The sequence below is a fragment of the Trichomonas vaginalis genome, chromosome IV, assembly GCF_026262505.1.
Source record: "Trichomonas vaginalis G3 chromosome IV, whole genome shotgun sequence".
NCBI classification, from domain to species: Eukaryota; Parabasalia; order Trichomonadida; family Trichomonadidae; genus Trichomonas; species Trichomonas vaginalis.
Genome location: NC_067206.1, coordinates 4,827,073 through 4,850,647, shown reverse-complemented (window position 1 = coordinate 4,850,647; position 23,575 = coordinate 4,827,073). Strand labels below are relative to the sequence as shown.

At 31.6% G+C, this 23,575-nt stretch overlaps 8 protein-coding genes across 8 annotated transcripts, besides 10 other annotated features; 3 read left to right on the top strand and 5 right to left on the bottom strand.

Annotated features, from left to right (window-relative positions):
• Positions 1–494: part of a mobile genetic element that runs on past the window's edge.
• Positions 1–494: part of a terminal%2Cinverted (terminal inverted repeat of Banshee-A1 transposon ID:TVAGG3_0031700) that runs on past the window's edge.
• A 402-nt stretch (positions 495–896) lies between these two features.
• Positions 897–1,868: a mobile genetic element.
• A 242-nt stretch (positions 1,869–2,110) lies between these two features.
• Positions 2,111–2,948: a mobile genetic element.
• Positions 2,111–2,948: a terminal%2Cinverted (terminal inverted repeat of Banshee-A1 transposon ID:TVAGG3_0031680).
• A 446-nt stretch (positions 2,949–3,394) lies between these two features.
• On the top strand, positions 3,395–4,778 carry TVAGG3_0031670 (phosphoprotein phosphatase protein; the record flags this gene model as incomplete). Its single annotated transcript, XM_001308858.2, has 1 exon — positions 3,523–4,671. The coding sequence occupies one exon, from the start codon at positions 3,523–3,525 to the stop codon at positions 4,669–4,671; it is 1,149 nt and encodes a 382-aa protein (XP_001308859.1).
• Positions 4,779–5,781: 1,003 nt separating this feature from the next.
• On the bottom strand, positions 5,782–7,418 carry TVAGG3_0031660 (queuine tRNA-ribosyltransferase protein; the record flags this gene model as incomplete). Its single annotated transcript, XM_001308859.1, has 1 exon — positions 6,414–7,367. One exon carries the CDS (start codon positions 7,365–7,367, stop codon positions 6,414–6,416), a length of 954 nt encoding a protein of 317 aa, XP_001308860.1.
• Positions 7,419–8,385: 967 nt separating this feature from the next.
• TVAGG3_0031650 (uncharacterized protein) lies at positions 8,386–9,267 on the bottom strand (the record flags this gene model as incomplete). Its single annotated transcript, XM_001308860.2, has 1 exon — positions 8,427–9,254. The coding sequence occupies one exon, from the start codon at positions 9,252–9,254 to the stop codon at positions 8,427–8,429; it is 828 nt and encodes a 275-aa protein (XP_001308861.1).
• A 1,160-nt stretch (positions 9,268–10,427) lies between these two features.
• Positions 10,428–13,041: a mobile genetic element.
• On the bottom strand, positions 10,467–10,820 carry TVAGG3_0031630 (uncharacterized protein; the record flags this gene model as incomplete). The annotated part of the gene is made up of 1 exon (XM_051220459.1): positions 10,467–10,820. One exon carries the CDS (start codon positions 10,818–10,820, stop codon positions 10,467–10,469), a length of 354 nt encoding a protein of 117 aa, XP_051105445.1.
• Positions 12,025–13,032: a mobile genetic element.
• TVAGG3_0031620 (uncharacterized protein) lies at positions 12,655–12,882 on the top strand (the record flags this gene model as incomplete). Its single annotated transcript, XM_051220458.1, has 1 exon — positions 12,655–12,882. One exon carries the CDS (start codon positions 12,655–12,657, stop codon positions 12,880–12,882), a length of 228 nt encoding a protein of 75 aa, XP_051105444.1.
• Positions 13,042–14,139: 1,098 nt separating the features above from the next.
• TVAGG3_0031590 (uncharacterized protein) lies at positions 14,140–14,990 on the top strand (the record flags this gene model as incomplete). Its single annotated transcript, XM_001305555.1, has 1 exon — positions 14,388–14,990. The coding sequence occupies one exon, from the start codon at positions 14,388–14,390 to the stop codon at positions 14,988–14,990; it is 603 nt and encodes a 200-aa protein (XP_001305556.1).
• Positions 14,991–15,029: 39 nt separating this feature from the next.
• TVAGG3_0031580 (armadillo (ARM) repeat-containing protein family) lies at positions 15,030–15,962 on the bottom strand (the record flags this gene model as incomplete). Its single annotated transcript, XM_001305554.1, has 1 exon — positions 15,030–15,962. One exon carries the CDS (start codon positions 15,960–15,962, stop codon positions 15,030–15,032), a length of 933 nt encoding a protein of 310 aa, XP_001305555.1.
• An 815-nt stretch (positions 15,963–16,777) lies between these two features.
• Positions 16,778–19,365: a mobile genetic element.
• TVAGG3_0031570 (MULE transposase domain-containing protein) lies at positions 16,867–18,525 on the bottom strand (the record flags this gene model as incomplete). The annotated part of the gene is made up of 1 exon (XM_001305553.1): positions 16,867–18,525. The coding sequence occupies one exon, from the start codon at positions 18,523–18,525 to the stop codon at positions 16,867–16,869; it is 1,659 nt and encodes a 552-aa protein (XP_001305554.1).
• Positions 19,366–22,591: 3,226 nt separating the features above from the next.
• Positions 22,592–22,628: a mobile genetic element.
• Positions 22,592–22,628: a terminal%2Cinverted (terminal inverted repeat of Banshee-A3 transposon ID:TVAGG3_0031550).
• Positions 22,629–23,575: the final 947 nt, after the last annotated feature.

Here is a 23,575-nt window from a genome sequence, read left to right as displayed (position 1 = left end):
ATAAATTCAAATAATTTTTATTCAAAAATAAACTAGTTATTTGAGTTTAATACTAATTATCTATTCAAACTACAAAGTTTGTAATTTAAAATATTTTGTGAGATCAGATTGAATTAATTCAAGGTTCTTTTCAATTAATATTAATGACCATATTACGCATTTTCGAACATTCTAAACCAAATATATAAAAATGGGAGACGAATGTTAAATTTGCTAGACATGGGGGAGTTGTCTGCAAAGTTTTAGCTCTTATCTCTAACAAAAAATTAATTTTTTAAAAAATGACCGAATACGTTTCACAGCGAGAAAAAAATAAAAGGCAAGATAGAATTTTCTAGACATAAAGAAGTTGTTTACCGAGTTTTAGCTCTTATCTCTAACAAAAAATTAATTTTTAAAAAAATGACCGAATACGTTTCACAGCGAGAAAAAAATAAAAGGCAAGATAGAATTTTCTAGACATAAAGAAGTTGTCTACCAAGTGTCAGCTGTTACTTCTTCTCAATACTGATATAAAATAAAAATCTTTATTATTTATTTAACCTTTATTGTTTCATTAAACTTCATTTATTTATATTATAGTTTTATTCTTTTAGCTACTTGTAAAATAATCTAATTTTATATCATCATTTTACCGGATTATTCTTCAGTACATCGATTGTGTATCTAAAATAATATCATTATCCTTATTCTGTTTTTTCCAAAATTCTTTTAAATATCTTTTTTGGTTAGATTACTTTATACTTTTTACTTTTATTTTTTAATTTCAAAAAAAAAAATTTTGGTGATTGTTCTATTCTGTTACAATATGCATTATCATATTCTAATGAATTATTCATTACATACATTTAAAAAAACTTGTTAAAAATGAAATTAAAAAATTATGTTTATTATTACGCTGTGAATGTGTCAACAGCGGTCATGCCTGTATCTGTATCCCATATTTGCCACAACCTTTCTGTATCTGCATTTGTGTATTTCGGTTTCAGCTGATACATTTGATTTGGCGTGTAATTTGTTCCAGTTAATGGATTAATTGGGAGATCTTCATGCGGTGTGTTATTATTGTACTCCCAAATAAAGGCAGGAATAGCCTGAATGCTTTGGCAGCGCTCCAATGTCGGCCAGAATCTCTCAATCTTCCCATTTTGGTAGGGAGAATGAGAGTCTGTATGCCGCCATTGGACGCCCCAAAGATCAAGTAGATCTTGAAAGGCGCCCCTATTTTCTGAACCGTTGTCGGTCCAGAAACAATAAGGGGCGCCAAATTCAATGAAGGCGGAAGCCGCAACGTTCGCTGTCGTCGCTGCCAGCATATCTGGTATTTGTATACACGCTAGGACTTTGCGGCTAAAATCGTCGATTATGCCATAAATATACTGGCCACGAACACCCCTAAAATAATGAACATCTGCGTGCCAGATAAGATTGGGTGAAAGCGCCCAATATCTTACTGCTGTTTCTGGCCCGGCATGCTCTAATCGCGTCTTGGTGAAATGATTTTCTTTGAAGTATCTGCGTACTTCTCTATAAGATACATCAATTTGTTGTAATTTCAAACGTTTCCATTGTTTTGTTTGACCACAGGGAAAGACCCAGTGGTCATGTATCACAGCAAGAGCTTTGATTTGGTCGTAGGGATTGACCCTACGACCTTTCTTGCCTTTAGGCAATGGGATATTCTGTAAGCTAAATTGATTTTGTAAAAAAGATTTTGAAACATCTAAATATTTTAAATCATTTGATTGAAGGGTTGGGGCGATGGGAACATGGGTGCAAGCTTCTTCGCATGTCATTTTACCTTCTTCAATCTGATTGGAAATACCAATTAGGTAAATTCGATCGACATACCCTTTGTAAGGATTCATTCTAATGAAGTACGTTAACAATCAAAATATTCTATAAGTGTCTAGTATGGAATTCAAAAGAATAAAGAAAATGGTAACGTAAATAAACGTATTATGAAATAATTTATAATTAAAATGAAAAAAAGAAAAAATAATAAGTAAAGTGACTGGAAATGAAAATTAAAATCAGTGTACAGTTTTATTTTTTTCTCGCTGTGAAACGTATTCGGTCATTTTTTTAAAAATTAATTTTTTGTTAGAGATAAGAGCTAAAACTCGGTAAACAACTTCTTTATGTCTAGAAAATTCTATCTTGCCTTTTATTTTTTTCTCGCTGTGAAACGTATTCGGTCATTTTTTTAAAAATTAATTTTTTGTTAGAGATAAGAGCTAAAACTCGGTAAACAACTTCTTTATGTCTAGAAAATTCTATCTTGCCTTTTATTTTTTTCTCGCTGTGAAACGTATTCGGTCATTTTTTAAAAAATTAATTTTTTGTTAGAGATAAGAGCTAAAACTTTGCAGACAACTCCCCCATGTCTAGCAAATTTAACATTCGTCTCCCATTTTTATATATTTGGTTTAGAATGTTCGAAAATGCGTAATATGGTCATTAATATTAATTGTAAAGAACCTTGAATTAATTCAATCTGATCTCACAAAATATTTTAAATTACAAACTTTGTAGTTTGAATAGATAATTAGTAGTAAACTCAAATAACTAGTTTATTTTTGAATAAAAATTATTTGAATTTATTCAATTTTGTGAATTTTCCTTCAAAAATCAAGTTTAAATATCTTATTTGCCATATAATTATAAATACAATGAAACATATTCGAAATTGAAAAGAATGACTTTTTCTGTTCTTTCAATCATTCAATTTGAATTTTGCAATATTGGATTTCTCATTAAATAGCTATTAAAAACAACAAGCAATTTAACTTACATTCGTATTTATTTGTGTTATATTCAATCTTCTCAAAACTTATAGTTTTCGGCTATAGCATGATTATATGCTATATAATATAATAAACCTATAATAGTATCATTCTTTCAATTATTTGAAGAGAAAACCGAAAAAATCTATTTTCGGTCTATAACATTTTTTGAATTAAATGACCAAGTTTCAAAAAAAAAGGTAAATTTCCTATCTTTTTTTCTAAAAATATCTAATTTAAATTCGATGAAAATAATCATTTCACCGCTTTGTTTTCGAACAAAAGTGGGGAAAAATTGAAAAGAATTTCTGAAGAATAAAATTTTAATAAAAACAAAAAAATAATATAAATGTACAATTGGATATAATCTTAAGATAAATGAGGTGATTATTTTTTCTGAAAAAAAGTAGCGGCTTTTTAATTTAAACTACACTATAGAAATTAATATTATTTTTACAAAAATTGAATTACTTGTAAAGCTCCTATTTATCAGCCTCAAAACAAAAGCTCCTATTCTTACATTATATATTATATAATACTATTTTCCAATATTGGAGAAAAATTCTGAATCTCTATTGAAATATTCAGTTTGAAAACCATCGTTCAAATTTGGTTAATCATATATTAATTCTGTTCCAATATACACATATGAGAATATTATTTAGCGAAAATTTTTCATTTTTTGATGCTAGCTAATGCGATCCTTAATGCTTATCAACCATTTCTAACCGAAAATATGCCTGAGTATCTTGCACAAACAAATACAGATATTCCAAAGCTCAAAGATGAAGACCTATATAATTTAGTCGCCGCTGCAAAAGTATCATTATCTCAAGAGCCAACTTTACTTAGATTAACTGGTGATTTCGTTATTGTGGGTGATCTTCATGGTAATTTACGTGATTTGTTAAGGATCATAGCAACAAATGGAATTCCACCATCAAGGAAATACATTTTTCTTGGGGATTATGTCGATAGAGGTGATTTTTCAGTTGAAGTACTTACTCTTCTGTTTTCTTTCAAACTTATCTATCCAGAATGCATATACATGATCAGAGGAAATCATGAATTTGAACAAACTAATTCAGTGTATGGATTTAAGAACCAAGTATTAGAAGTGTATGATGAAGCTATGTATAACCATTTCAATGAATGCTTTGCATATCTACCTCTTGCAGGAATTTTGAATGATACATTTTTCTTAGTCCGTGGTGGCATTAGTCCATTGCTTAACTATGTGAAAGAGATAGAAGTCATTCCTAGACCAATATATTCATGCTTTGAGCAATATTCGAAGAGCTTTGTTCCAGATCTTCTCTGGAGTGATCCTGGAGAAGCCGAGATTACTTTTTTAAAGAACTACAGAGGATTTGGATATCTGTTTGGTGCCTTAGCCGCTCACACTTTCTTGAAACAAAATAATTTGAAACATATTATTCGTTCTCATCAATGTGTGAACGCCATTCAGAACAGTTTCAACGGATGCGTGATGACAGTATTCTCATCCAGCTGTTATTCTCATTCTACTCGAAATACAATGGGTGTCATTGAAATCTTCGGAACTTCAATGAAGCCAATCAAGTATGATGCTCTAGAACAGATAAAGAAAGACTTTGTAACATACAGATTCGTAGATCTTACAGAAAGAATGCCATATACCTTTAATAAGCACTTTACATCACCTTTGAAGCCACAGTGCCGGCCAAGAAGAGCGACGGTTGGTGAACTGATCAAAGCCAACAGAAGATCATCGACAGATATAACACAAACTTCAGCATTTCCAAGACTTATTTTAACACAGACACAAAAGAGTAAAAGGAACTCTGTGAATATACCATCTGGACATATGGTAATACCACCTTTGCCTGGATCACTTTTAGCTTAATATTAATTTTTCTTTTTTTTTAAATATAGAAATAAACATGTAATTTTAACTTTCTTTATACAAAAACCTGATGAATATTTAATCGATGAAATACAGACTAAACTTCCATTGATATATATATAGTTTTTATTTTAATTTTGTTATGCAGATTCTACAGGGCATCTAAAGGTTTTTCGTCATGGAATTGGGAAATTCCGTCTATAGAATTTTGATTCAGATGACGAAGAAAAAATATAATATAGACTTCTTTTCATTCGTAAAGTCTCTTATTCAAATTTTTGATAGAGGTTGACTCAACATTGAGGCAGAAAAACCATAGGGAGACTTTACGTAAATTCAATTTTTAGTTGATTCAAAATCAGTAGTTCAGACAATAAATCTGAGTAAAGATAGCTTTCGTATCTAAAAAATAACGTTAAAGAAGTGGTTGTACCTTTAAAAAAATATAAAAATAACATACCCAGATTTTCCTTACTTTTACCACCCCTCTAAAGCTGGGGACACCGCCTATCGTTGGGAGTAGCTATTAAATAGAACCACCAAGGAGATTTTTGGAACTGCCGGTGTAGTGTAGTGGAAACATCCGACATAATGATTTATTTTGCCAAGGTTTGATTCCCATTTAGCCAATTTTTTTCTTTTTTGGATCATGAATTTTTTTTTGGGTCACTATAAGATTTGTTTCATGTTCTAAATCTGCTGCATATGTAATCTATTTTTATTTACCTATTTTTTAAAAATCTATTGGATTGCCAAATTTGAATATATTTAAAATCATAAAAATCCAAAAAAACTATAAATATATGTTTTATGCATAGTGCCGATACTCAAATATCAGATTACTTAGATTCCATGAATAATATCCGAATTTTTTTTTCTTAAAATTAAACTTCAAAACTTCTTGCAATCTTATTCTTAATCAATTGTAAATTTTTAAAACCATTTTTTAAAATAATTTTGCGTAAATTTTATTCTCATGTTGTTTTAATCGAAAATTGATACATTTTCAAAAAAATAATATTGACTTATGAAATTCATTTTTAAGGTGAAATAGTATTGTTTTTATTAAAGTATATGAATAATATATAAAAAATTAATGAATAATATAAGCAGATTTTTAGTTTACAAAACAAATATGAGCAATGCAATTTCAAACTTTTGCTGGCAATTTCGATATTGCTCAAGTTTGTAGTATTTGTGATACCTATAACATCGGCTTAATCAAAATTCGATTTTTCTTATGAGTTATTGAGAAAATTTGATTGCAATGAGAAGGATTTCGACGTTTTTGATAAACTAAGAGCTGAGCTTTAGGGGTTCAGTTCATTTATGGCTGTAGTTTGATGCGTAGATCTCTTTTTTATTGTAAATTCTTTCAGCATGGAGATCGAGAATGAATCTTTTGAGAACTTTATGAGTTTTTACACCCGTAAAGAGGTCCTTCGAGGAAAGATAGTCCAGACTACATGAAGATGTGGGTTAACCAAAAAAATCCGATGGTTTCCCCATATTCATGTAGATCTTCGAAAAAATGAGCACCAAAAAAGCCAAAAAAATAGGCTTTTTATTGGATTTGTACACTAGATCAATAATCTATTTAGGATCTGACACTCTTTTTAGCCAGAGATATGAGGTCCTTTCTAGGAAAACGATCTATTCATCCATAAAAAAATGAATTATCGTTTTCCCCAGAAATTACATGGGGAGTGGTAAAAGTAAGGAAAATCTGGGTATTTTATTTTCTATTGTGAAAGTTCCTTACGGATGTATTCGAAAAATCTTCTGTAGTGATACAAATTGTGCTGTGAAAGGAAAACTTGGCCCAAAATCTCATGAACGTTCAAAAGATGGTGTAAATAAGATCTGGAGTGGTTTCTGCAGCATATGCAGTCACATCCTTCGACAAGTGGTCTGTGGTCGTGTTCAAACTCTCTTGATCTTAAATCTAGGCCTAAACTCTCTCCTTCTTTACCGCGCTCGAAATCAAAGTTCAGAGCGTAGCCGTGTGTAGCCATATATGTAGGATATTGAGCAACAATGATGTCAAAACCTGTATCAATCGCGCGGCGAATATCTGTTGGATGTCCATCGCAATAGAGCATTCTAGGGGCATCTTGGTTCCTAGTAGCTAATATCTCTTTGACTGCTTCTGCTTCTTTCTCAGAGAAAATAGGATATTGAGCGAAAAATCCAGTTTCTGGTTTTTCTGCTGTAGCAACTGTAAAGTTGAGAGTCTTTGGATATTCTGTTGCGAATTCTTTGTTTGTTGTTGTTCTCAAATTCTTCTGTCTGCCTGTTGTGTTGTCTTGAAGATGTGAATATAAAGAAACAGTACCTTGTGGCTTAACATAATTGACCATATTTTCATAATCTTCCTTACTAACAACGATTAGATTACTGTTGCGCTGATATAAACGAACTCCTTTTTTACTTGGTCCTTCATCGAAGTTGTAGAAGTCTGCAGCTGGGCCAAAGAATATCCAGCGCTTTGTAAATCCGAGGGCATCACTGGCTTTTACTGATTTTGGAAGTGCTGCTTTATAAAAATCACCTGCGTAGTAAAATAGTGGAAAGTTATCGGATAAATCTGGTGTAATGTTTGGAATTAGACCCATTTCTGTTGGAACAACAAAACATGGTGTTTCGAGTGGTTCATTCTCTCCTTGTGGATCTTCAAGTTTCAACACACGAGACATTTTACAATTATCGTAAAAGTGTCGGTCATGATTTGCATGATTTTAGTTAAAACTAGACAATACTCTAAGAATATAGAAATACTAAGGAAAATGAAATAAAATCAATAAAAAATAGAGCAACAAATTAAAAAATATTGAAATTTAGTTGTAATATGATTATTTTGAGAAGATATTGTTTAAAAACAAGATTTATGATGAATGTTTGATTATTTAATTTCCAAAAATTTTTCCTAAATGTTAGTCACATTTCGGCATAGTTTAAGTCTAGGTTTTGCATTTTAAAATGTTTGTTACCTTATCTTCTTTCAAAAAGTGGCAAAAATTTGTTTGAAATTTGAAAAAGATATTTATATTTGCATAAATGACATTCAACTAAGCTGTAGCATGATTCTTTTGCATGCTCTAGTTTTTTTCTCAGTTCAATCTCCTTCCATACTCTTGCTTGTACCAGTAAGATCGCACCAAAATTCTCAAAAATTAAGATCTCCAAATTTTATGTCCAACTCCAATTATCAAACGCCCTCATTAACGCCACTCATAGCCATCTTTCATGCATGAGAAATCGTTATTAGAAAATTTTTTACGGCTAATTATCTGATTCAATTCAGATCAATACTCAAAGCCCCATTATTTATTTATAAATCCTTGTTTGTCGCCTATGCGAATAAAAATTCTTTTTATATTTTCAACAATTTTTTTTCACTTTGGAAGGAGAAAGGTGACTAACATTTTAAAAATGCAAAAACCGACTAAACTATTTCGAAATTCAGTTTTTAATCATCATTTTCTAGAAATTTTGGGATATAAAATTATTTTTCAAATTTTTTTGGAAAATAATTTTAAAGTAAATCTATGATATTTCGCTTTTATTCATTGAGTTTAATCATTTTCTAGTGTAAATATCAAAAATAATGAAAACGATGATCAGAAATATTTCGAAAACTCTCTCTTTTAGATGAACTCTTTCGGAGAACTCATTGAAAAAGAGATTTTTCAATTACTATACTGACAAATAAAAGTAAATACTTTATTTGGTCAAAAGAATATTTGTGAATTTATTTACTTACCTAATTTAGCGACTGCATCGCCGATCTCCTTGATGCCCTCGATTGCCTGGGCATCACGCTGCTTCTGGCGCTCGATCATGGCGTTGTACTGAGCCTCGGAGTACTTCATCTGCTCTGGTGTGTAAGAGCCTGGAAGTTCTGTTGGTGTGTCGATGGACTTCTTAACAGCATCCTTAAGGACATCGAGGAAGCCAGATGGAACTCTGATGATGCCGAAGTAGACTGGAGCGAAAGCAATAGCCATAGCATCGACAATCTTGTCTGGTGAGATAGCAGCATCCTTGTACTGAACTTCAACAACGTTCTTCATCTTCAACATGGAGGATGTAACTGTGTTGTATAATGTCCAGTCGGCGGCGAGTCTGCAGCCATAGAGTTCTAAGCGCATGGACTCGATACGGAGAGCACTCTTCTGGTTGATGGTGACTGGTGTGAAGGTGTAAATCCACATGAACATTTCAAGTGTGGCCTTGTTGTAAACAATAGCTGTAAGAGACTTAGAAGCTGCTTCGAACTCGTAACCCTCATTGTCAACAAGAGCATTGAGATAGTCAACAATTTCTTGCTTGTTCTCAACAACCTTCTTGCACTTGGACTTGCCAATTACAGACGGTATAAGATAGTTATTAACGTAATTTGGTCCTCTTTCGTATCTAATTGTCATTGAATCAACACTAGAGAATGAGCAGAAATCCCAGAAACCTTTTCCATGTCCAGATGTGATTGGGTTCTGGATAACCTCTGTCTTGAATGATTGAACAATTTTTACTGCACTAGCAAGGCATGAGATAATTGCGCAGGCAATTAAGATCGCAGCCATAGTTTATGTCAAAACTGAAATTTAGGGTTCTCAAATCAAAAGCGGTTTCCTCTCAATTCGAAGGCAAATTGCGGTTTTGCCAGGATGTTGATGCTAAAAATGATCTACATAGTAAATAATACAACTTAAGAAATTTTACATTGAAATATTTTTTCCTTTTGTGAACATGGAGAAAATTTTTTTATGAAAATTTTATTATATTTTTAATTAATATAGAAAATTAGTGATATCAAAATCATATTTAAATTTTTCAATGCATTGAAAATTAAATGATAAGTTACAACATTAACTACTTAGTTATGAATTATTTAAGTATAGGAATCAACTAACATTTCAAGTAAGGGTTTCGTTTTGCGAAAAAAACGTACAATACGCAATTTCGCTAAAAAAACATTTAGCTAGCAATTTCGACCTTTGACTCCACTCAAGACGTCACTTTTTTAATTTTGCGGTATCATATTTTTGGAAAATCTTTATGAATATTATATAAGAAGTCTCTTTAATATCTATATTTCATATTTTTATCGATTTTTAAAGTTTTTGCGAAAAGTATTCAATTATTTTTGCTATTTGGTCGGGTAAATGTCAGATTTGCGACATTTTCTGATATGATATTCAGATTCTACGTTGATAATAATGCTTATAGAACCCTCTTGCTATTATGTCAAAATTGCGAAACCGATAGCAAAAATATCTCGCAATATCAAAATTGAGATATTGAGTGAATTATGCATTATAGAGATTAAAAATCTGATTTGTGAAAACATCTCATCAGTTTCTAGCTAATTCAAAAATCTTTACTATCTTATTCGATTAAAATGAAAAGGGAATAGTTTCATTATGCTTTAAATGACAGCCTTATAATATAATCATAGTTTTCGCTCAATATGCAGCATTTTTTTTTCGAAATCTATGGTCAATATCCTAAGTACTGATTGCTTTGCATTCATATCTCTTACATTTTCTATACCCACATCACTATTCATTGCTATTCCTATCTTTTTCATTTTTGTTTGTTTCTCATAATTTCTCAAAAAACATGATAACTTGATATTTGTAAATATCATAAGTACAGTATACATTGTGCGTCGCCTGTAGCCTACAGCTACAGGCACCGACACAATGAAAAAAGTGACAGAAAACTGACACCATACGGGCGCGCATATGTACGCATATATGTGTAAAAATAAACGTTCATATGTAAACTAACCTTTATTCACTAGCAGGGGCTGATAAATCATAATCGTCGAGAAGTACGATAGGTGGTCCCACAGGTTTAATCTGTATGGAGAGGCAAACGTGACGTAAGAAGCATAACACTGGTTTCTCAGTATATTTAATAGACTCTGCTGTTGGCTTAACTGTAAGCTTATATGTAATAGGTGAATTAGATAACTGACCCTGTTGGAATGTATAATCAGTTTCGCAAGGGAATCCACATAGGTAATGACCTAAGTCATTTGACTCGATTCCAAATTGAGGGACTGATGTGGTTGTGATAGACCTCATGACATCATAGTTGAAGCCAACAGTATCGTTATTATTGTTAGTGGCATTTGCCTGCATCTCATAGAAGATTGGATCATTAGATGCTTGAGCCTCAGCGGGTATGTTACCATATGCTCCACAGTTCAATTGAATTTGTTCAAACAATGGATTTTCATAGGTAGTGTATAATAGGTGTTTTCTTAAATAGTGTATAAATGGTGTTCACATATAATGGAGTAAATGCTGCCGTGAATGTACAAGGAGTTCCTTCACCTTTAGCCATTGAACCATCCATAGTAATGCAGTCAATTCTTTTGATTGGGAAGTTTAGAGTCTTTGCCGAATATCTTGTCACCAAATCACTATAGATGTTAGGGTCCAAAGAGAATGAGTTACAGTATGTAATCATTTCAAAGAAGTTTGCATTCTTCTTAGTGAACTTAATAAACTTGGTACCAAATGATATCGTACTCTTATCGGCATTCCAAGTTACAGTATCAATAACTTTGATACCTTCATAGATAGGAGTGAAGTGATTAGTGATTGGAATATAGCTTGTAACATTGGCTTGCATGTTCGGTAATGGTAGAATATCCTGATAACTTAATGGTGTCCAAACCATACCAGCAATACTGAACTTAACCTTAAGTTGTAAGTTACCAGCAAACGCTGAAGGAATCTAATGTTATTAAGTATTAGGAATCTTCTTAGGTCAATCTTGATTGTATGTGGAACTTTAATGTAGTTGCACCACTAATTGGTTTATTGAACTCAATAATCTGTCCAGAACGAACTGTATCACATCTATTGAAAACATCTTTATGTCTAGCCTTACTAAATACATCAACTTTCTTATAGCTTCTTGTTGTAGATGCAGTAGAAGTAATGTAACCTTCTTCTCTAGCATTATCTTGTGTATAAACACTTTTACCATTAGCGATTAATTGATATGATTCAACAGCATAGAATGAATCAATGTATCCCAACCAAATTGCTGGAAGATGTGCACATGATTTGCCACCAGCATATTTAGTATCAATTGCTTTAATTGCTGTAACATTTGATCCTGTAGGAGCTGTCTCAACAGCTCTTTCTTTATATACTTCACCATCATATTTAGGAACTTTTTCATCAGCTGGTTCAGTTTCTGTTGTAATTATGCACTCACCATCGACATAACCACTAATGAACGTATTATATAAGTCAATCATGTTCTCACCAGGTGGTGATATGTTAAATGTAATATAACCGTTATCAATAGTATTTGTCGGCATAGCTGGCACTTTTGTTGGACATATCTATGGTTGTTATCTCCAATAGGAACTGCCCCATCAACTTGATCGAAATAATATCTTACTTGTCTGATGGAATCAGCAATACTGTATGTATTGAGGTTATCGTTCAACATCTTTCTCAGCTTAAAAAATTTACAATCTTCTTATTCTTGGGATTATTCGTCTTATTTGTGGCTGAGGTTAGGAGGTTCTGGTTCAGGCTCTGGTTCATCATCGAAGTGTATTCTTTTCTCTTCCATTGATTGAACATATTCTTGATTCTCTTTAGTTTCCTTCTCACGTTCAATTGGGTCCATGTTTGGTTCATTAACTACACTGTTACGTTCTAATATCTTTGTCATCATCTCTAACAACATTTTATTAGTATATGCTTGTTCTTCTTCTTTCTTCTCATCAACTTTAGGAGCTTCTTGAACAACAGGAGCTGGGGCAGGAGCTGGTGAATTCAATGGTGCCTCTTCTCTTTCTAACTTGAACTGAACCATTCTTCATATGACAAACATAATATAAATGGATGTTGTATTCCTTTAGCTTCATTCAATATGATTGATTGCTTTTCACTTGGTGAAAGTTTTGACGTCATTTCTATCCTAATAAAATTTTTTACTCCTAACAAAATGACTGAGAATACTTTCGACAGAGAAGCACTCAAGAATGAACTTCGTGAAGAAATACTTAATGAACTCAAACCAAAAGAACAAACACAAGAAGAGAAACCAGCTAAACCAAAGCGTAAACTCACAGAGAAACAATTAGCTGCATTAGCAGCTGGACGCGCAAAGAATCCACGAATGATTGCAAAGAAATTGAGAGAAGAGGAAGAAGCTAAGAAAAATAATAAGTAAGTGTTTAGAACTTTAACTTACGTTCAAAAGATGACTTCGTTGAAATAGTGAAGTCCTTATTTTGTTGAAGCATGGTTTCGAACCAATGCACAAGTCAAAGGTTATCTCATCACCTTCATAAAGAGATTTGTACAATTCCACGATGCTATATCTCTCCCCTTCTGTCGAAGAATCTAAAAACGGAGATATGAAATAGAGATCATGTAAATCTAGAGTATCCTGTCAGAAAAATAGACTAAGCATGTAACCCTTTTTTGGTCATAAACACTTTTTACCACTTAGTCATACAGATGATCATTAAATTTAAACGAGCACTTTTTGTCAGAATTTATTCTTTTACAAAGACAGAAGATTTTAGTATTATTTAATATTAGTGCTGTAGCAAAATTCAAAAACGGTGAAAATTCAGTGAATTTGTGAATTCACATTTTTTTTCGACATTTTTCTTGATATATCCATGCACATTAAGAACACAGCTTTGATACGCTTAAAAAGCATATTTTATATGAAATTGTTAAAGAAATAAACAATTTATATAAAAATTGCACTTATGGGCAGTTTAGATATATAATTTATATATAACATATATACAAATCCATAGACAAAGTGCAATAACTACAATGTTGTAGAAAATTACAGCAGAAATACTGACTTTTTGAAGATAATAAGAATTCTTCTAAATGTTGTATTTTTATAATTTGATTGATTTTTTTTACTATTTCATTAATCTTTTATGAATAATAATTATTTTTAATATATGTGCTATTAAAATTTCAAATTTTGACTAATATATCTAAGTTATCTGAACGAAACATTTAGAAAATATCATACTTACATTGAAATAGCAAGTAGAGCATATTAATAGCAAGTTTCTTGGCTTTATATCTATCATCTATTGTTGTTTGATCAAACAAAATTCACTCTATTATATGGTGTCAATTAATTAAAACAATTTTTAATAGTTATTTATTTAGTGCGAATAAGTGCAAACTCATAAATGAATAACTTAATAGTAGAAATGAATTATCTGATATAAATCTCACATTTTGTCCATCAGAAATACTTTAATTGCATACGCATAACTATTAGTAATACGTCTGGAGTGTCAATTAATAACAATCCCACAACAAGTAAAATTCAGATTTTTATTAAACTTATTTTTTCCTAAAAGTTTTCTCAAATTACTATATATACATATGTGGATAAAATAATAGTAATATTGTAAAAAATGAGATAATTTTTTTTATTTGAGAACCTCTCAAAAGTTCATTCAATTTATCAATTGTTTCAGTTTGATGTATATTCATTTCTGGAGCCTAAAACTTTCGCAATCATGACAATATCATATTCTCTTTCTAACTACGCAATGTAAGGGTATCCTTAACCTTAAATTTGGATTATTTAGAATTTGCAACGGTTTTTGCGAATAACAAAGTATACAATGATGCTGCAAATATGATTTACCTGAAATTGTTAAGTACGCATTCGAAAATGGTCCGAAAACTATGAAATCTCCTGCAATCAAAGGAGAAAACATTGGTTCTGATGAAGAAGATGAATGGGGATTAGAACCTCGTATTTATAGGTCTTCTGCTTTGAAAGACAATGAGTTATGCAAAGCTTTCTTTTACGCAGCAAGAATGAATAACTTAGAACTTGTTAAATTACTTTTCAAAAGGTTCCAATACAAAGATGACGTGAAAGAAGGAAAATTCAATGCTTTGACAATGGCTTGTAAAAATAGTAATAAAGAAATGGCTCTTTTGTTGTTGAAACATGGCGCTGATATCAATAACACTGCAAAAGAATTTGCTGAAAGAGATTCTTCAGCTTTGTGTGAAGCAATCAGAGCGAATAACATGGAATTAACAAAGATTCTTCTTAAGAAAGGTGCAGATGTAAATTGGGCAATGCATTGCGAAGGTCATGAAACTGTTAGAACTCCAATTAACTTGGCTTCAAACTTATCACTTGATTATGTTAAATTACTTTATGAAAATGGTTTTAATTCAAACGGAATGGAAATGTCTTATCAATGTTTGTTTCTTGTTTGTAAAATTGTCACTTTTAATAATAAAAAAATTTTTATCAAAAAAACATTTTTTTGAAAAACAAAAGGAAAAATAAGAGATAGAGAGAGTTTTGTGTTATCTCATCGTTAAATACAAATTGATTGTATCAATGTACGATGAGTATTCGTTGCAAATCTCGATGAAACCCTTAAATTTTTCTTTTTCAAGCAAATTCTGAAAAATTTCATCATTTGAAACAGACCGACGAAGCGAAACAAAGAAGTCCTTGCAGAAAGCGCAGAATGTTCTGTTCCCTTCCAAATACTTTTCCAAAAGGAAAGAAACGAAATCGCCAATGATTTCGTCCGAATATTCCGTTGTATTTGAAAGAACACGTGCAAAATTAAACAAAGACAAAAAAAGAAAAGAATTGTTTTTTGAATTTTCAATTATTTCCTTCAATTTCTTCATAATTTTCATTGAATCATACATCATTGATGATGTCACGAAGTTTACTTTAAAGCAGCTGCAAATATAATCTAATGCTCTTACTTGATACTCATAAATTTTATCATCAAAATTATTCAATAGATTCATCGCTTTTTCAAGCAAATTACAGAAGGCAGCATCATTGTCAGCAATGATATTGATCATTTTCCTTGCCAATACGTAAGTTTGACATAAAATTTGATTGTCAGAAAATTTCAAGCAGAAAATTACGAAATCAATCAATTTACCAGCAAATTTACGACTTATATTACTATTACAATGATAAATTGCTGTGACAATCTTGATTAATCCAATAATTTTTGATTGATCAGAAATTTTTTGAATTTTTGACAAAAATTCATTGAAAACATCTTCTGATAATAATATTGAGCCAAGATTATTCTTTGTTGATGGATCTTCTGCAAGATTTTCGAAGAAATCCACAATATTAAGGAATTCCGGATATTTTACTAGTTCTTTGATGATGTCTCTGCATTTTTCTAGTGTGTCTGGATGTGTTGTTATCAATGCTTCCATGATGTTGATGAAATCTCTGAAGTTTTCTTGTGATTTCTCCATTTCATTGAAATACTCCTCTATTTTGCCAAATTGAGATGACAACTCTAGCAATATCTTCTTATTTTTGCATGCTACGATGCCAATTGCTTTCTCTTTCAAAGATTCATCTGATGATCTCAATAAAATTTCAACGAAATCGGAAATGTGATTGACTATACTGTTTGTTAGAATATAAAAAGAACTAATCAATGACAGTTTGTGACTTTCTCTTTACACAAAGAAGAGCATTTTTGTTCATTATCAATTTTTCTAATGTTGACTTTGTTTTTGGGTTGAAACTTGGAATGGCACTGACACGTATTGTCTGTAGACCTTCATTGTGTGCTTCAACACATAACATTAGGAAGAAATCTAAAAAAAAGAGAAGATTTTTGACAACGGGGAAGTATAAATTGAATACTTTACACAAGAGGGAACTATATTTTGACTGTATAAGAAATAGTATTCTGACATGATATGTTGTGTATTCCTTATGGATTTTTTGATCAAAAATTGTATGAAGTTATAAATCCAATTGAAATCAAAACTAATTCTGCTAATAGAAAGCAAAACTTCATAAATATTTGAATATTTTCAATGAATAAAGTTATATCTTTGATCAGAGAATAAATCAATTATAATTTAGAATCAAATTGAATTTAATTTCATATCTATAAATATCAAGTTAGATGATTTTTAGAATTTATCATGAGTTCTCTTTGAAATTCTGAACATTCTTGGTATAGTGCAATCATCTTGAAAGTTTGTAAATAAAAAGAGTAACTTATTGGAAGATAGATTTGATTTGTTGCGAAAAATGCAGACATAAAGAAAACGAGTGTGGGACAAACTATCCAGTGTCACTTTTTTATTAACCTTATTTAAAAAAATTAATAAAATAATAATAAAAAATTATTTGAATCTTTTACATTAATTGTATCTTTTTTAAAAGTACCTTTAAAGTACAATAAACAAGATTTGAATCTATTGATCCTTGTTGCAAACTTGAATATATTGCTTCAAGCATTTTCAAACACTCGACTTTTTTGTTTTCCAATATTTGTTCATGGTCATTAGCTTTTCGTAATATACGAACAACTTTATCACTATTGATTAATTGAACTTTAAATTTAATCAATAATGCTGGAACAACCGTTGTGTATAATTCAACAACAAAATCGTCTAATCGAATATTCCTTCTCTCTGGGAAATAAGAATGCTTGAGAACTTTGAAATGTGACTCACTGACGTTATTAGTCGCGTCACCTCCGTTGCGATAGCGCTTATTCCAACGATCTAAATGATGCCTCCATTGCCTATCGAAGTACTTTTGGGCTTTCGGTTCAGTGGAAAGAATTTCAAGAATTCGATCATAAACTGCATCTAGGTCTGCAGCTTCTTCTTGAGTGAGGTGCTCTGGAACTTCTTCACTTGTTTCAAACGTTTCTTCTTCTGGAATAAATTCAGAATCGTTTGGATCATCAGAAGATTCTCGTGGTAAAAAGATTTGAGAAGGTTGAAATTCATTTTCGATGAATTCTTCTTCATATTGTTCCTTTTCTTCAATTTCTTCTGCTTGAAGTAAGTGAGATTGAGCTGGTTCCTCCCTAGGATTTTCTTCTTCTTGGTTCTGTTCTTCCTCGGGAGATTCTTCTTTAGTATCGAATACTAATAATTTCATTAGATTATAAAATTCTTCAAAATTGTCTCGTGATTTAAACTTATCCGCTTTTCTTAATATGGCGCGAAGGACATGCACGCCACACCAAAGAATATGACAGTTTGGAATACCTCGCTCAATTGCCTCGGCTATTTGTGGGGCGCAGTCCATACTTATCATCTCGGGTTCTCTATTAATATATTGAAAATAACGACAAACACAATATTGAATATTTTCGCTTGTGTCAGGAGAAATAAAGAAATACAAAAAAGGAAAAACAATAGTATGTTCTGTTTTTCCTGTGAGTGCATATAATGGAATGTTAGCCCTTAGAAGTTTATACGTTGAATCGATGTGAAACGTAGAAATTTGGTGACCAAGGGCCTTCGCTTCGAAAGGTGCATATAAAAAAACTAGTTTTCCCGGCTCAGAGATAAATTCAATTAAATCTTCTGGACAACTTTCTTGAACAGATTCGACAAAGATAGCTAAAGAAACTTTTTCATCCGAACTAAAGCGTTTGGAAACAATTTCAGCTCTTTGAGCAAATTTACGTAATGCATCTGGACCTTGTGCAAATATTGAAAGTAACTCTTCGTCTGTATATGAAATATTTAAGTCTTGGAAACACTTAAGTTGAGCTGTAGCATGATTCATATTGTTTTCAAAGTAATGTTTAAGATAATTTCTGACAAATAATGAGGATATTGTTTTTGTTGATTTCGGAGGTGCAGAATGATCATGAGAGTCAGAGTGGATTAGTAGTTCATATTTATCTTGATCTATTATCCGGACTTTGAATTTAGCTTGACATTGTGGATACTTACATTTGTATTCGATCGTGGAGTATTCTTTCCTGCATTTTTGAGAGTAGCCCATGCTAGCTTTTATCTCTTCTTGGATACCAAACTGGAGGAGCTCCATAGTGTTGAATATCACGGGCTCCATACAACAAATTGAATAAGGTATTTCAAAATTTGAAGGAAATGGTCCATCATTGAATGTAGTGGCCGGGAATTGAATGACATACAGATAGTTTGAGGAAATTTGTTATAAATTATAATATAATTGAAGAATTAATTATCAAAACAAGTCTAAGAGCCATTTGTCAGATTTTCCCGAAATGCAAGGTTAAGATTTTAGCAGCGACTAACTTTGAGTGTACATATATAATTGTTATACTGAGTACTTTCTATCTGTGTTACTTATTTGAGTCTAAGAGCCATTAGTCAGATTTTCCCGAAATGCAAGGTTAAGATTTTAGCAGCGACTAACTTTGAGTGTACATATATAATTGTTATACTGAGTACTTTCTATCTGTGTTACTTATTTGAGTCTAAGAGCCATTAGTCAGATTTTCCCGAAATGCAAGGTTAAGATTTTAGCAGCGACTAACTTTGAGTGTACATATATAATTGTTATACTGAGTACTTTCTATCTGAGTTACTTATTTGAGTCTAAGAGCCATTAGTCAGATTTTCCCGAAATGCAAGGTTAAGATTTTAGCAGCGACTAACTTTGAGTGTACATATATAATTGTTATACTGAGTACTTTCTATCTGTGTTACTTATTTGAGTCTAAGAGTCATTTCTACCATAGAACTAGATATTGTCTCTCATTAAATATATATAACTGTAAACTGCTTAATTCATTTATCTATTTAGATAAAATTATATTTTATATAAGATTTCATGTTATTATTTCATCTTTATTATTTTTTTTATTCCTTTGAAAAGTGACACTGGATAGTTTGTCCCTTTCTCAAAGAAAACAATAATAAGTCCTATTGTTAATACAAGTTGTCTTTTTTAGTGGGAAATGCTATAAACAAGCATGTTTTTCAAGTGTTCTATTTTAATGAAAGAAACTATATGAAAAGCAGACTTTTTTTTTTCGTACACCCTCTCAATTTTTTTTCCAGTTTTCGTACTCATATGGTATTATTAGTTTATAATAATCATAGAGCTTTCGCTATACTGCAGCATTAAAATATAGCTGCATTGTGATTATCTCCTTGAATTTGAGAGGATTTTAAGTTTAATGTCAAGATAATCTCAATTGAATTAGCATGGGAAGCAATAATATTGATTAGATAATCGTATGATTGCTCATGATAGATATGTACTTGTTTTACATTAATTTACGAAATCTAATCAAAATACCGTATCACAAGAAGTTGAATAATAATAACTTTTTAAAAATTGTGTTTTTATATGGTTTGGATTGGTAATCTTTATAATTATGAGTGGGTGCTCTATGGTTGCTCAGAAATATGAAATATAATCAAGATTGAAGTTTGAATATAATTAAATGAGTGTAAATAAGTTAATAAAAGCATTTGTTGCATACTATATGTCTCGGTTCCTGCAAGTACGTACTCAGAGCTGGATAATCTCTCACTTTTGTTCCGCAATGTGACATTGGGAACAAATTTTCCGATCTGAGTACATATTTGCAGGGTCTTGCAATGGCACCCTGCAAGTACGTACTCAGATCGGGATAATCTCTCACTTTTGTTCCGCAATGTGACATTAGACTTTTGATTCCCGAAAGGAGTTTACATTTGCAATATACTGTCATATTATATTGCAATTATAAACCCCTTTCGAAGAAAGCTGATTTTTTCATATCTCAATGTTGCATTAGAAATCAGATTATCGAAAGGAGGGTACGAGTACAATGTTATACCATATAATATTTCAATCGTAAACTCCTTTCTAAAGTATCTTCTTTACAATATAATCTAATTTTCTCATTCTTCTATAAACTAGTAAATTTTATTCACAATTTAATCTAAATCATAAATCTTCATGTTTTGCAGAAACGTTTTTTAAAACAAATCGTTTTTTCTTATCAAATTTTGTATTTTTTCTTTTTATTTTCAGTTTTTTGAATTTTTTTTGGAAATTTTTATCCAATTTCAATGTAATTTAATTCTCTTTCATATGTATTATAATTTTATTCATCTTTAAATTTTTAATTTTTGAATACATGCGATAATTATTCATTCAATTTTTAAATGAATGTTTTGATGGGGCGAGCTTACTGATAATAGACTCATCCCATCAAAACATTCCCTTGAAAACTCTGGCCTTCATCGAGGCCAGAGCTCACAATTGATCTCCTTAGAGCCAAGTTCCTAGACGGTCGTCCTCATTAGATTCGATCCGAGAGGAACTTGGCTCTGAATGAAATTCATAGGCTCTGGTCTCAGGAAATGCCAGAGCTTCGCAAACAATCCTTGGGGCTGGTTCCCTCAAAGGCCGCCCTGATTCAGGGCGGCCGGAGAGGAACCCAGTCCCAAGAGAGCGCCCATACGAAGCTCTGGCCTTAGCAGTGGCCAGAGCCTGCAAATACAATCCTCAGGGCCGAATTTGAGGGAGATCGTCAACATCATTGACGATCTCCCTCAAATTCAGCCCTGAAAGAAAGAAATACACAGATTCTAGCCTCAGAAAAGGCCAGAACTTCGCTCACAGTCCCCAGGGCCGGCTTTCCCAAATGCCGCTCTGACCCCGGGCGGCAGGCGAGGAATCTGGCCCTGGGATACTTACCAAACGAAGTTCTGGCCACAGTAAAGGCCAGAACCTGCAAGATCAATCCTCAGGGCCGATTTTGAGGGAGATCGCCCACATTATTGGCGATCTCCTCTCATATCGGTCCTGAAAGACTTCAAAATACAGGCTCTGGCCTTAGCAGAGACCAGGGCTTCGTTTACAGTCCTCAGAGCCGAGTTCCCTGAGATTGTCCAGATCACGGACACTTCTCAGCGGAACTCGGCTCTGAGAAGCAACAAACACTAAGCTCTGGCCTCAGCAAAGGTTCAGGGCCTCGCTTACAGTCCTCAGGGCCGGATTTCCCAAATGCCGTCCTGATCTAGGGCGACAGGAGAGGAATCCGACCCTGGGAAACAGCAAACCTGAATTTCTGGCCTCAACATATGTCAGAGCCTGCAATACTAATCCTCAGGGCCGAGTTTGAGGGAGATCGCCAACATCAATGACGATATCCTCTTATCTCGGCCCTGAAAGACATACAGATACAGGCTCTGACCATTGTTGAGGTCAGGGCATCACTATAAATGGCAGTTTTTCTATGTTCTTTCATTTTCTGAAAGATCATAGTGAAAAGACTCTCTGATGCTTTATTGTTTCAAAATAGTACATGCGTGAGATTATAATTTTGCAGCAAATTTATTGATTGCATGCAAATATTTGATCTTAATAATTCAAACATGCAAATTTAGGGTTTACCTGTTACAAATAAAATATTTGCTTAACAGAACTCTATTTATAATGAATAAACACTCTTTTTTATATAATAAAATATTTATTTCATCATCAATGATAATTGAGTAAATTTATAACAATAAATGTATTTACAATAACAAGTACATATCATTCTCATATATGCTTATCTTCAAAACTCTATTTTAAAAAAGATGCCTAATTGCATATGCAATAAAAATCAAATTTTATAGATTAACACATTGAAATTGTACTTTGCACAAAATATTATGCTTGTACTAGTAAAATCTTTTAAACAATTGTAAATAATCAAATATGATATTTGATGTGATATATGTCTAGACCAGAGATTGAAATATGAACAGGAGAAAGACATGTTCTGATCATAGGCAAACATTGGACATCAAATACTATGCTCTATATAAAAGTACGAAAACTGGAAAAAAAATTGAGAGGGGGTACGAAAAAAAAGTCTGCTTTTCGTATCGACTCTTAATGAAACATAATTGCTTTGTTAGTTATATTCTTGTTTTTATTGATGCGAAGAGAGCTTAAAGTCATATATTGCTACCCTCAGGAATGATGGTTTTTTCTCATTTTGATCTTTTGGAGTCATAAAATGAATGTATTCTGTATTTGAATAAAACAATTGCGAGAAAAAAAAATCAAGGTTTTTTGTCTTCCTGAAATGGATGCATCTTCACTAGCAAGAAGCATTCATATAGAAAATGGTTTAGTCCTGTAATAAACAGAAATTCATCAAAAGTGACAGCTCTCAATTTTTTGACATTTGTAAATTCTAAATTGAATGAGAAAAATGAAATAATACTAAGCATAATACAATATTCTAGATTTAATTATAATTAGGAAAAAGTTAGTTTTGAGAGTACTTTTCATAGGCATATAGAATGAAATCTTCTGAAAAATAATATCACATAAACTCATATTATTTTCTAATATATAACTATTTTATATAAAAATCAAATTCAATGATCTTAAAAGCGAAGGATAAACCTCAAAATTTACGAATATAATGAGTGGGAATATAATGCTTATCTATCATAAAACCATATGAAATATTAATTTTTGCTTTACGCCTAATTTTTGACGACAATTAGCAAAAAATGTTAAATGTTAACACTCAGTCCATTTGAATATGAAAAATAAAATTGACTTTGATTAAATGTTTTTATTTATCATGCAATTCTTCTTGCGACCAAAGATTTGAATAAAAGTTCAAAAAATAAGATAGCTTAAAAAATAGTATACGGTAGTGTTTACTAATAGATGAATAGTATATAAATTCTATTAAAATGGATTTGATCCAAAAAAATATAAAACCAAAAATAATTGTTATAATTTAAATGAAGAAGTAATTTAAAACGATTTTATTTATGATCAAATTTTATATATTTTTTTGGATCAAATCCATTTTAATAGAATTTATATACTATTCATCTATTAGTAAACACTACCGTATATTATTTTTTAAGCTATCTTATTTTTTGAACTTTTATTCAAATCTTTGGTCGCAAGAAGAATTGCATGATAAATAAAAACATTTAATCAAAGTCAATTTTATTTTTCATATTCAAATGGACTGAGTGTTAACATTTAACATTTTTTGCTAATTGTCGTCAAAAATTAGGCGTAAAGCAAAAATTGATATTTCATATGGTTTTATGATAGATAAGCATTATATTCCCACTCATTATATTCGTAAATT